This window comes from Tauraco erythrolophus, chromosome 10 (genome assembly GCF_009769465.1).
Source record: "Tauraco erythrolophus isolate bTauEry1 chromosome 10, bTauEry1.pri, whole genome shotgun sequence".
Taxonomy (NCBI): Eukaryota; Metazoa; Chordata; class Aves; order Musophagiformes; family Musophagidae; genus Tauraco; species Tauraco erythrolophus.
In genome coordinates this window covers 17,474,512-17,487,994 of record NC_141474.1, presented here as the reverse complement: position 1 = coordinate 17,487,994, position 13,483 = coordinate 17,474,512, and the positions used below count along the sequence as shown (strand labels likewise).

The window sequence follows — 13,483 nt, the reverse complement described above, 5'->3', positions numbered from 1 at the left end:
AGGCGTCCCTGCCCATGACAGGGAGGTTGGATTAGATGATCTCTGAGGTCCCTTCCAGCCTACGCCATTCTATGATTCTATAAATCATAGAATGGTTTGGATTGGAAGGGACCTAAAAGATCATCTAGTTCCAACCTGCCTGCCATGGGCAGGGACACCTTCCACTAGCTCAAAGCCTCATCCAATTTAGCCTTGAACACATCCGGGGATGGGGCAGCCACAACTTCTCTGGGCAACCTGTTCCAGTGCTTCACCACGCTCAAAGTGAAGAATTTCTTCCTTAGATCTAAGTGAAATCTCCCTTCTTTCAGTTTAAAGCCATTGTCCCTTGTCCTATCACTACACATCCTTGCAGAAAGTCCCTCTCCAGGTTCCTCGTAGGCCCCTTTTAGGTATTGGAAGGCTGCTAGAAGGTCTCCCCAGAGCCTTCACTTCTCCAGGCTGAACAATACCAATTCTTTCAGCATCTCTTCCATACTTCGCTGATAGTTCCATATGATTGTAGGTAATTTGTTACATTAACATCAACCTCATAGCTGTCCTCAGCTGACAGCTTCAAAATGACAACTTTCTTATCAATCTGAATTTATAACTCCAGGCAAATTTTATAAAATACAACCACATTAATTAAAATACAGTTAAAATATAACACTTGCATCTTCAGCGTTTGGGATTGTTGCAGAAACAGCTACAAATCTCAAGGGAGGAACAGTGCCATGATTCTCTATAAGACGCCAAAGAGAAGACTGAAGAGTCTTCATCCGACTGACTACGACTTCTAAAGTTGCACCACGGCTTTCATCCTTTATAACGTGCACCTATTAGGAAATTTAAAAGATTTGCTAAATATTTCTCATGTTACAATCTGTACATGTGTTAAATTATATATTTTCTAAGTTTCCTTTTATCTTCAAGAACAAAACCAGGGCATATAAAACATTAATTTTCTTACCTCATCAATGAGAAACAGTCGTACAAGCTGGACCATAGAGTTGTCTCTCCACCTTCTAGTCATACTATCCCATTTTTCCTAGGAAAAAAAACCAACAAAACAGCAACAGAAAGTGAAAGATGTTTTAAAGGTCAACATATGCCAGAAGTACAGTAGAGGCAGACATGCCTAAGCTTTAATAAATCTTTAAATAAAATCAGTTAAATTAACTCAGGCTAATGACACATATGTTTCATCTGGCACATTATTATATTACTTACTGTTGTTTACATTACTAATAGTATGCACAGCACTGTGCAGGAAAGCAAAGGATCATAAAATTACTACTTATTACTTAAAAAAGGAGCAGTCCTAGTAGCATACAATTAGTAGACTACTACTGTCTGCTTATTCTATTTTTTTGTAAGAATTGGGATTGAAACCTACAGGTGTAGTTATAATAATGTGAGCATGATGTATTTCAAATAAATCATCCGTCACTGTATCGCCTGTCAGTTCCTTGCAGCTGAGTCCTATAGGTCCAAATTTTTCTTTCCAGTCATCAAAGCGCTGACTGCATAGAGCTTTTATTGGAGCCACTAAAAATAACATAAAATAGAGTTATATCAGGAAAATCAAATCTTCAACTGTATTGCTAAAGATGCTAAGTGCATACATTTTTAAGATGTCGTCTTGAATTTAATTTCCTTAATTTTCAGCTTTGCTCCCAGAACCATAAAATTTGTAACTGGTATTATTATCCTATTCCATGTGCACAGATCAATGTTGAGCTTTGGGCCCCAGTTCTTCCCTATCACCAATCAGAAACAGAACCCTTTAATTAAGGTTATTTATGCCCTCTCTTAATCCTGATTTTTTCCTCAGTCCCACATGGAAAAAATCATTCAGCTATCAAAGGTTTTCTCACAGATGGAAGAAACCACAGGAAATACATATTTTCTAATGGAAGATCATACAAATACCAACCTTTTTCCAGTTCAGAATGATTTGAGCACTCTGTATTCAGAGAAAAAAGGGGCTATAAATGAGAAACCATCCACCAGCAAGAGACGGAATAGCAGAAGAAATCAAAATCTATCTAAACCAAATGTACAGGTAAGTGTAGCCAGGGTCACACTGAACGGCTAACACAGCAGGCAGCAGCTAACACAGCAGGTAGCAGTTCTGATGCTGGTCCTCATGAATAGACTCCTAAACCAATTTGTTTCTTCATAATTTTATTTTCCTGAGGATAAACACTATAGTTTTGCAGACGAAGGTTGATTTCTAGAAATTAGAAGTAATTCTCTACAAGGTCTGATAGTAGAAATACATGTAAGTCTATATTGGATGGGTAATCTATATGGAAAATGCAGTGATTAAAGCAAAAATAGATCTACATATGATCCAAAACCAGCAGTAATAAAATAGATCTTGCAGTGATTACATTCTAGGCTAGTCAGAGCCACTGGAATATGAACCATTTCTGCCTATTAGCTGACAAGCGATCCCCAAGATGAAGAGATTTAAAGAATCAGTTTCTGCTTCAGAAAGAGGTATAAAATCTCTTAAGCTTATCAGTGGCCTGTAGTGCAGGTGGAATCACTAGCTCCAGAAAACTGATTAAGCTACCAGCAAGTAACTCACAAAATTGCAAAAGTAATAACCTTTTGCTATGCAAGAATGCAAGAAGCTAGCGATTGCTCTTGGAACTTCAGTTGCCAATCCTCAGCATGTGTTAAAGCTGCTGAGAAACAACTCTAATTTACACAACTACTGCAAGCTAATTAATGCACATTGGGCCATGATGAACCAAGTACCAGAACATGCTCTGGCAGTACATAATCTGATAAACATCTCAGTTCCAACATTCAGAAAACTGACACGTCTCCCCCACCATTGTCGAACCTGGAAAGGTCAACAGATCTAATTCCACCAGCAGGTAACTTCATCCTTACTGAAAGTTCCAGTCAGTCAATTTTTATCAATTCTACCAAGGCAATCAAAAACTTTACAGTACACTGAAATGCTTGACCTCAATCCACTGACAGAGAAACTATAATACATACCTGTTTATAAAACATCTGTTTAAAATACACAGTAAACTCTAAATCAACAAAAAATAATTAGGCTGGAACTTTTGTAAATATAAAGATTAACCACTAATAGCAGGACTGACTAATACATCATTGTATGAATTAATTAAAACTGGGGGAAAATAACTAATTTCATCCAATTTACAAGATATGAACTCAATTCTCCAGGAGGGAAAAAAAAAAGTGTAATTGTTGTGACTATCTTCAATTATTTCATTAGTTCCCATAAAGATCAATTAAACTCATGAAGATCACAGCTCTGTCGCCTCTGAACTAGTAGACAGAAAGCAACAGTTAGCATGAAAGCTTGCCAGGTAAGCGAATATTGGAAAATCTGATCTTCATCTCATAGCAACAGACAGGCACACAAAAGATACTGCATGATTTCTGGCTCTGCCACTAAGAATTTGTTCTAGTGTCCTTCGCTTCCTTCTTCCCTTTTTGTGTACCTCATGCCTTCTTAGAGGACAAACTCTTTACGAGATTTTTTCATTTTTATTTGTATAGGCAATGCTGAACACTACAATTCCCAATGGAAAAGGACTTGGGAGTGCTGGTGGATGAGAAGCTCAACATGAGCCGGTAATGTGCGCTGGCAGCCCAGAAAGCCAACCGCATCCTGGGCTGTATCAAAAGGAGTGTGGCCAGCAGGTCGAGGGAAGTGATTCTGCCCCTCTACTCAGCTCTCGTGAGACCCCACCTGGAATACTGTGTTCAGCTCTGGAGTCCCCAACACAAGAAGGACATAGAGCTACTGGAACGAGTCCAGAGGAGGGCCACGAAGATGATCCGAGGGCTGGAGCACCTCTGCTATGAAGACAGGCTGAGAGAGTTGGGGCTGTTCAGCCTGGAGAAGAGAAGGCTCCGGGGTGATCTTATAGCAGCTTTGCAGTACCTAAAGGGGGCCTACAGGAAAGCTGGAGAGGGACTTTTTACAAGGGTTTGTAGTGATAGGACAAGGGGCAATGGGTTTAAACTGAAAGAGGGCAGATTTAGGGTAGATATAAGGAAGAAATTCTTTACATTGAGGGTGGTGAGGTACTGGAATGGGTTGCCCAGAGAAGTTGTGGATGTCCCATCCCTGGAAGTGTTCAAGGCCAGGTTGGATGAGGCTTTGGGCAACCTGGTCTAGTGGAGGGTTTCCCTGCCCATGGCAGGGGGGTTGGAACTAGATGATCTTTAAGGTCCCTTCCAACCCTAACCATTCTATGATTCTATGAATTACACAGTGCTGTTAAATACTAATAATAGTTACAATGATATCACAAATAAACCCTAAAATAAACTTCTTAAAGAATGAGGTAGGTCACAATTTCTAACATACTTAATTTCAGTATCATTGAAGTACTCACTCCAGATCTCCGCATTTACAGAATGTCATTTTCTACTGCTGTCACCAAAATGTTTAAAGCTGCATAACACTTACTGTAAACAACTTTAATATTTAACCAAGGCAGTGGGGCTTCCATAAGTAATCTGGTAATAGCTAGCTCGAACATTACAGTTTTTCCAGAGCCAGTTGGAGCACAGATCACAAAATTTCTATCTGTGTAAAGAAGCTAGGAAAGAATTGCAAAGCAGGAAATATTACACAGCTATACATTGTATCTATTCATACAATCCAAAAACATTGTCTAGGAGAGAATGACACAAGGAAATCGTTATTACATTGACACACACTCCTCAAAAAAAAATTGTATTAGATGTGAACTTAAAGTTACAGCAAAAGAACGAACATTTTCCGCTACACATCTGTCACAGAAACGTGAGACACCGTTCATCTGAGATTATTATGTCATGAAGTTTGCCATTCTGCGACAAACAAAAAACCCACTCTCCAGCCTTAGATGACATTAATACAGAATCACTGCCAATGTCCAACTGCAGCGAAACATAGGCTCATCAGAAAGGTATTTTGTGCTCAAAGGGCAATTTGTTTTCCTTCTGCAATTCAATCTGCATTTAAAATTCCAACATTGTTGAATATGTAGCATTTTAATAGAATGTTACATTTTCAATAATGACGAAAGTAGGTTTTGTATAACTATACTTCCTTTCTTCCTTTCCCCACGTTCTGTCCTCCACCATCTTAGAAGCCGGGTATTTTCCTCTCAATTTCCTCTGACCAGGTTGATGCTACTCTTCTTCCTCTTCCGCAGTGTTACTAACCCATCCTCCCTCCATGCAGCATGCTCTGTGCAGCTTAATTTCCTTTCTTCCCTTCCCAACTCCTCATGGATTCTACTATTCTCATGTTTTTTTCCTCTCCTTCTAGCTGTTAATGCTCTAAAACTATTCTATGACTGTTAGGAGCTCACAAGGATGAAGGCGAATCACCTAGTACTTGATTTATAAATAACTGTAGCAACGACTGACACTGACAGTACTACTGAACAGTTGCAGGAATTACCTGTGTTCTTTATCTACCATTCCCAATTTTCCAGTGCTCACAAAAAATCAATGAAGTATGACTGCTGTATGAAAAATTTTCCATGATTTTTGTTAAGTAATCCTTTGTAACATTCACTGTGAATCAACCAGAGAAATTCCACCAACTTGGATGCTTACAACTCATTTCTTGGAACCAGAGTTGCTACCAAGTTGAATTTTGCAAGATTAACCAATTAAAAAACCCAAACAAATCCGTTATCTTTTTAATGTGCCCATTTTTCTTAATTTTTTAACAACATGTCATGTCTTACACATGAGTGATAAGCAAACCTTGTCCTTCCCAGTACCTTACAAGCAGGTTTATGTTTAGGAGTGCAATACATAAGCCATTCAAAAAAGTGGATAAGAAAATCAAACAAACATTTGCAACATCAAGAGTAGTTTAAAAAACAGGCTTAGACACGTTTGTGAATGACACTGGGCTTTCCCCTAGAGTTGAATAAAAATTTCAAATGGTCTGTTGAAGGCTCTGATGGAACCTGTATCTCCTTTCTGCACTACCGATAATACAATCTTTCTCAATTTAGTTGCTTTCAAAATAAGTTTCAACTTTTAAAGAAAGAGCATAACTGATAAAAACGGCATGGACAAACATCACTTCTCCAAAAGGACAACCTTCTCTAAAGTTCTGCTTTTAACCTTCCTGTGAAATCATTTAAAAAAAACATTACTAAACTGTATGCATAAACATACCTATAATTCACATCTTAAAATAAATGTATTTAAAACTGAAAAAAAAAATGTTTACAAGTTCTTCTAGTCTCTTCTCCCAGCTAAGCACAACCTTGCTCAACTACTATGGGAAGAAGTTTTAGATATACTACAGTTTTCTAACCCCTTTTAAGCTCTGAATATCAAGGTATCATTTAAATTTATCTACAAAGTACTACTTGCAGCTTCAGCTAATTTTTCATACTTACATCATCCAAAGCTTTAGACTGTGCATAGTTAAAATATGGGAATTCCTTAAAAATACTTCTAAATTGCGTCGCTTGACAGCATTAAGGAATTGAAAACAATTGAGTGAAAATTATAAAATTTATTTTAGAACTGTAAATGCATCTCTTTCTTGCAATTTAAATGCAAACTTAAAACATACACAACAATCTTTCACTGATATAGAATTGTAAAAAATTACCAAAAAGTAACCTAACAAATTATTCTAGTAGCTTTATTTAGATTCTCGGTGTGCCATATATTCCACTTCATCTAAAAAACCACTACCTATTTGAGAGGTCTCAGGGTTATACCAATAATCAAGAACCTCCTGCCTGTCACAGGCTTCATGGAATGGCATATGATTACAGAATGCAAAACTGAAAGGGACAAAAGCTTATTCTACACTGCAAACCAGATACAAGAGCAAGCAGAGCACTGCTGTTAGCCTATTTAAAGTGCCAGTGGTCACATTATATTTGTAATACAATATGGATTAATTAGCATAATATTGTATGTCCAGTTATAACAGTAGCAAAGAAATTCACTTACAATCTCTTAGTGCTGACAGTGGTTTTAAAGATATTTTCAAACGCTAATATTGTTTATCCTTCAGACAACATCATTATTATCTAAAATCAAGACAATATTATTACATTACAAATCCAAACCAGCGAGTTGATCCTTGTCTGGGCTTGCATTAAACCCCACAAGCAGCTGAGGACGCACACACAGTCAGACATAACATCAACAGTAACAAGAACAATGAATTGCTGAGGCCTCAGATCGATGTTACATTGAAAGACTAAATAAAGAGGAAAAGAAAAAAAGAGTAAAACAAGAAATAAAAGTAGTTAAATATAAACATTAAAAATGGGTAAAGATAACCAAGTAATATTAGATTAAAGAAATAAAAGGGTTTTTCTTAAAGACTTCTCTAAAATTACCTCTTTAAATAAGTGATCTATTTTCACACTGCAGAACATTGACTATTTGTAATTGGCGACACCAGAACAACCAAGTCCTTACTCATTTTGGAAATTATGACACTTCCTAAAGCTATTCACATGAATTTAAGTTGCCTAAATTTAGACGTTTCCTCTTCCTGATATTTAACCTACCATTTGACAGGTTACTAGAAACAAAATATTGAAAAGAGTGTAAAGAAAGAAAAAAAATGTTCAACAGTTATAGATGGATGGTTAACTATGTTATGGGTTCAAGGCAGGGACAAGAAGGAAAATTATTGTAAAAATCTGCTTAAAGACTAGAAATATACTGGACGCACACTACAACATAAATACAGATCTATAAGGAGTATGTGAAGTTTGTTTTCTTCTGATAAAATGGGACAAAAAGTAAGATTCAATTTTCCTAAAAAGCCTAAATACTAACTCACTTTTATTTAAAGCGTATGAGGATATATGTGCATATGTGTCTTTGCATATAAAAATCTGACCTGACACACATATTGCACAAACTAAAAATTCTACATTTTACATTTTAAAAATGAGAAGTTTGGAGGATAAAACTTGAATATCTGAAATAAGAATAAATTTGCTTAGCAATGAACGATCTATAAGTTGCCCTACTTTCATTCTACCTTTGGAATTCCAAAGGGTAAATATCTATTCATCATTTCATTCCCAGCATTACAGTACAAATCAAAACTATTACAGTGTAATGCATTAGGTCCTATGGCTACAAATTAAACACTATAATTTTGTAAATGTAAAAAGCATTGTAATAAAATCTGTAAATCAGATACAGCAAATACAAGGATACGTATTTCTGTAACAGCCCTCAAAATTTCCAATTTTCTTCCTGTAGTTCCTAAAGAAATAAAAGTAGTAAATTTATGAAACCAGATTTGTTTTCAACCAATAACCATGAAAAATATCTTCCTGACCCCAAGCTATATGTTCTGTGAGGAGCTGAAAGGCTATAACAAGGTCCAGGTGACACAGAAGGAGCTGAAAGGATAGGACAGGGAGGTCACAAGCTCGTCATTTGAAAGGACCATCTTGTTGGCCCTTTGCTGAACTCACTCCAGTTTAAGGATGTGTCGCCTATACCAGAGGCTCAACACTTGATGCAGTATCTAGACATGGTCTCAAAAGTGCCAAGAAGAACGGGATAATCACTTCCCTCAACTTCCTGGCCTTGCTCCTGTTAACAAAGCCCAGGATGCTGTTGGCCTTTGTTACTGCTGGGGCATACCACTCACTCATGTTCAGCGAGCTGCTCACCAGACCCCAGGCACTTTTCCAAAGAGCTGTCCCCAGTCAGTCCATCCCAGAGGAACCCCAGGGGTTCTTCTCCTTCCCTGGGGCAGAACTTCGCATTCGTTCCTGCTGAATTTCATGAGATCTCAGGCCACCCCCTCCTCCAGGACAGACCCTTGCGTTACTCCACTTGTGGCAGTCATGCAGGCAGCGTGTGACCCATTAACCGCCACCCTCTGAGCCTGACCATTTCTTTTACCCATGCAGTCATCCATCCATTCCTAATGTCCTAACTTGGATACAAGAATGTTGTGGAAGACTGTTTCTCAGCCATTCTATGATAAGCTTTGCTGAAGTCAAAGTAAGTGGCATCCACTGCTTTCCCCTCAGATATAAATCTAGTCACTGTTGCTCAGAAGGCAATCAGAATTCCACTCCCAACCAGCTTCCAAATCCCATCCTAAGTCACTGCTCTGCCCTACAATTTTTAGCTAGAACTATTTTTCTATTCCGTATTTCTGTAGCAGTTAGCCAGGTACACAAGGTACATTCTACAGATGCAATGAATCCCTGTCCTCAAAAGATTAAAATCTAGAAATGAACCACATGTATCTAAAAACTATTAAAAAACAAAAATAATTTCTAAACCAAGTATTTTATCATTTCACCAAAAATTTCACCACTTTTCTCCATTTTGAAGATTTTTTCCTACTTAAAATCTACTTCTACAAAAGTACAAGTATGAGCCACATCGTAAATAAACATTCAATTTTCGATTTCTGGTTTCAAATGAAGAGGAGACTATTTACTACATGAAGGGACAAAGCTGCTCTTTTTCAAATTGTTTAGGGGACTGATTTGAAGTGACATTTTCAAAAACATTTACATGACATGGCACTTTCGAAAATGTGACTCTTCTTCATAAATTGTTTACCCAGCTCATATTAAACAACAATGCAATTAAGTTCCATAGAATTGCAATATCTTCTATAAAGTTTAGCCAACTATCTCACCTTAAGCTTGTGGGAAAACGTCCACTACCTCAGATCATGGATATCCATTATTATTATATACCAAAGACAGACAGTGGACTATTTTTCTTGAAATAATAATCACCTGTCATATCCAGAATCTCCGAGGCACTAGAAATTGATTCCATTTTTATTTCATTTTTAGATGTAGCATCCCTGTCATTTACCCTATGCAGAGTAAAATCTGAGTCTTTAGTTATTGGACCATGATGATTATTTCTCCATAAACCTTCTTTTCCCACTTCTTTCAAGTTATCACTTGTATTTAAGTAAGTATCAATTCCTTCCACATCCACAGAACTTTCTTTAGAGGCTGTATTTTTGTATGTATAACCAGACGTTTTAAACAAGCTGCAAAAGATCCAGGATTTTCATTAGTTTGTTGTAATGTTACACTTTCTCTAATATTTGAAAAACATATATGTTTGTATTAAAAGCAGAACTAGTAAGATACGATAATAAGAAAAGTTTGTATCTAACTTTATTTGATCTGACACTTTTCTACCTGAAGAAGACTCCTTTCAAGATACATTTTAACTTTACTTTCATTCCAGAAAGAACCTAAAAGAATAAACTGCCTATCCAGATGGGCTCTGAATCCCAACAGCAGATTAAGTGTCAATCTCTGCATAATTAAAAACAATAGACATATACAGGTTCTGAGGAGTGAGAAGAGCTGGGCATAAAAGAAATCTATCTGTAAAATCTCTCCTCCCAGGCAGCACTGAAATCATGTTGAGAACTGCTCAAGGTATTCCTGGCTGGCTGACCTCTGCTCTGAAAAGCAAGTGATCTTAGCCTTCTTGCTCCTTACCATGTGGATAAAGAACTCAAAATAGTATTTTGAAAAACCTTTGTTGTCTAACAACTTAAAATTAAAGCAACAAACCTCATCCTTACTTTTCTCATAAGAGAGGCTGAGCTCAGGACACATTTAATTACAGTACTAAAATATTTCCAGAAGGAAACATCTTTTTTCCTTATACTGAAAAGAATTAGTGTCTGGAGCCCTCCCATTGAAGGATCCAAAACTCTGCATTTAACAAATGTATTTAAAATAAGACAATTCTGAAAGTTGATAAAATATCAGAATTGACTACACACATACCTTTTTCTTAACGTTGAATGGACACTCTCATCATCACTGTTTTCTAGAAGATTACTTAGTATTTTATTTTGTGAAAAATTTGCACCAGGTTGCTGAGAAACCGCTGTTCCTGTTTTAGATTTATCTTGATCAGAAGAGAGAAACAATGAAACCATTTTCAGACTTTCACATGGAAAACCGATTTTCTCTCTTTCTCCTACATTTAATTGGAGCACTTCTTTTTCAGAGGCTACACCAAAATGAACAGGCACTGGTGATTTAGTATTTATTTCCTCAGTGTTACTCTTACATTGTTTTATAAACTTCTGTTGTTCTCTCCCTCCTACAAAACCATTAAATTATTATTTCTATTAATATTCATATTCCTATTCATAGTAATTTTATTAAATATCTTCCACACAGAATAAGCCAAATTCACATATATTATATGAACTGATATTTCTATCTTATTGGAAGAAATTTAGTGTATATTTTATGACTCATGCTGATGAATGCAACGCAACTCTTGTCACGTAAAATTTTTAAATAAAATAGGGTCACTTTCTATGCTTCCTATACAAAGTAATGGAGCAAAACTATTCCTCAGAACTACAAAGTAGTTTGTAAGATACGAACTCTTCACCCTGTCCCAGAATAAAGACAGTGTTTTAAAAAAATGACACAACAACCAAGCTTGAAGTTCCTACTACAAGCAGTTGTGAGAGAAACCCTGTGATCTGAACAGACAAAATCTGTAATGATGTTAGTGACAGGCTGGTTTCATAGCCATCTTGGTTAATTATCACATTTTGCAGGGTTAATTCTCAGTAGGATCAGTATCCGGAGCTGGCTGACCATACAAGCATTGCTATCAGCAAAAGGAAGGCAAGAGCAGAAATAAACCACTGAATGCAACAAAACTACAGAACAGCTCTATTCCGTAGTCTGTTAATTTCAGTGTCACTCATCTAGAAATTTAAAATTACAACGGTCTGTTTGTGACATAACCCCAACAGTTCTAATTCTACAAACACCAGAAAGCTTATTTGAATGAGTAGTTCTTAATAGAATTGCTCCTGCATAAAGTAGAAAAAAACCCTTATGTCTTAACAATATAATTCCTAAATAAAGAATGTCATAAATTAGCACAGCAGCTAAGAAATGCAGAAATCTAGTTGACAGAGATAAAGCAACCAAATTATTTAATACAAATTTCCTTAAGGTGATCTTCAATGTCTAGATGGAATGAAAACTCCACTTAACAGTGATGAATGGTCAGATTCAAATTCTGCCTCCTGAACATCAACTTGAAAAAAGCCCCAAAAGGGAAGAAGAAAGTTAGGTTCATATCAACTCTCTGTTCCTTGGATGGGCGACAGGTCATCAGATCCATGAGTTGCATTATGCTCTCACAGCTGCGTCCCACTCTGTTATGATGCTTCATGGAACAATGTGTAGTAGTTGAAATTTTGATCATACTTCATACCTTGCCCACTTCTGCACAGTAAACTTGTAGTCTGTATATGCCCAAAGAGGATCCCTAGTACTCCAAACATATGTAAGACCATCACTCTCAACTAAAATACATTCTTTGTCTCTACTTGCACATCTAGACTATTTCATATTTCACGGCATTAAAAGGGAGAAGAGGAATTATCTGTCAAGCTAATTATTTGTTAAGCCATCCAAAATGAATGTGAAATATTATGGTTTAGTGGGACTTGGTTGCACTCAATCTTAAAGGTCTTTTTCAACCTAAACGATATGATTCTATTCTATATTTTACCCGTATGAGTGTTGGCTATGTTTTTTTCCAGTTCCCTCTGTAAGTCCTCTGCAGCTGGAATTTCTGCAATAGCTGGAGCAGGTGCAATGCAGCAAATCTTAGGCTCTTCATTTTCTAGATACCTATTTTTAACACAAAAACATGAGGTAAAACCTAAGCACCCTTCACAACATCTAGCTCAAAATCACTAATCATAAATAACCTACTGTTTCTCTTGCTAAAAAAATATTCTTATTCTTTAATTTGTGTGGTTTTTAATCACAGAAAATTTAAGTGGAAAAACTTCTGCTAACCCATATTTCTTATAGCCCTAAGATACATCTGCATCCTTCAGACGCCAGTGTGCTTGGAAAAACATTTCTAAGTATGGGTTATGAATCTTAAAATTTCTAGCCCCACATTTCTATTGGCAGAAAAGGGAGTTAAAAATAAATTCTGCTGTAAAATGACTCAGAGTGAGGAAAAACTTGGAAAATAATTATATATATTTAAAAATAAAGATTTACCTTTGTCTTGTATCTAGTCTTTCATAAAATAAATTATCCAACGAAAAGACCATGTCTGCAGAGTTGAACATTTTTAGATCAAACCTGAAGTCTCTTAATCTGCAAAAGGCAGCACACGGAACTGTGAAACTGAAGTTACCAGGATTGAACCTGTAGAAGCAACAGAAACCTTTTAAGTGTCAATACTTAATTTCCAGACTCTTTTTCTTTTAGAGCTCTTACCTGCATCCTTAAGTCTTATTCAAAAAGAGAATGTCTCTCCTGATAAAATACGGTTCCTATTACTTATGGCCAAAAAAAAACCTGTAGGACAGCACTTTAAAACAACCTTTACATTACCATGACATGTCAAGAGGGAAAAAATGAGCAAGAGGGAAGATCCAGATAAAGTTTATGTTAAATTATTTAATTTCTAAGAATAATGCTAAGACACT

At 36.5% G+C, this 13,483-nt stretch overlaps 1 protein-coding gene across 1 annotated transcript in view; it reads right to left on the bottom strand.

Moving 5' to 3' along the window:
* HFM1 (helicase for meiosis 1) overlaps nt 1–13,120 on the bottom strand; it is a 39,370-nt gene extending 26,250 nt beyond the window's left edge. Inside the window, 8 exon segments of the mRNA XM_086617555.1 lie at nt 657–818; nt 953–1,030; nt 1,379–1,530; nt 4,454–4,586; nt 6,399–6,469; nt 8,200–8,247; nt 12,544–12,665; nt 13,050–13,120. Of these exon segments, the coding sequence (XP_086473681.1) occupies nt 657–818; nt 953–1,030; nt 1,379–1,530; nt 4,454–4,586; nt 6,399–6,469; nt 8,200–8,247; nt 12,544–12,665; nt 13,050–13,120 (837 nt within the window).
* Nucleotides 13,121–13,483: the final 363 nt, after the last annotated feature.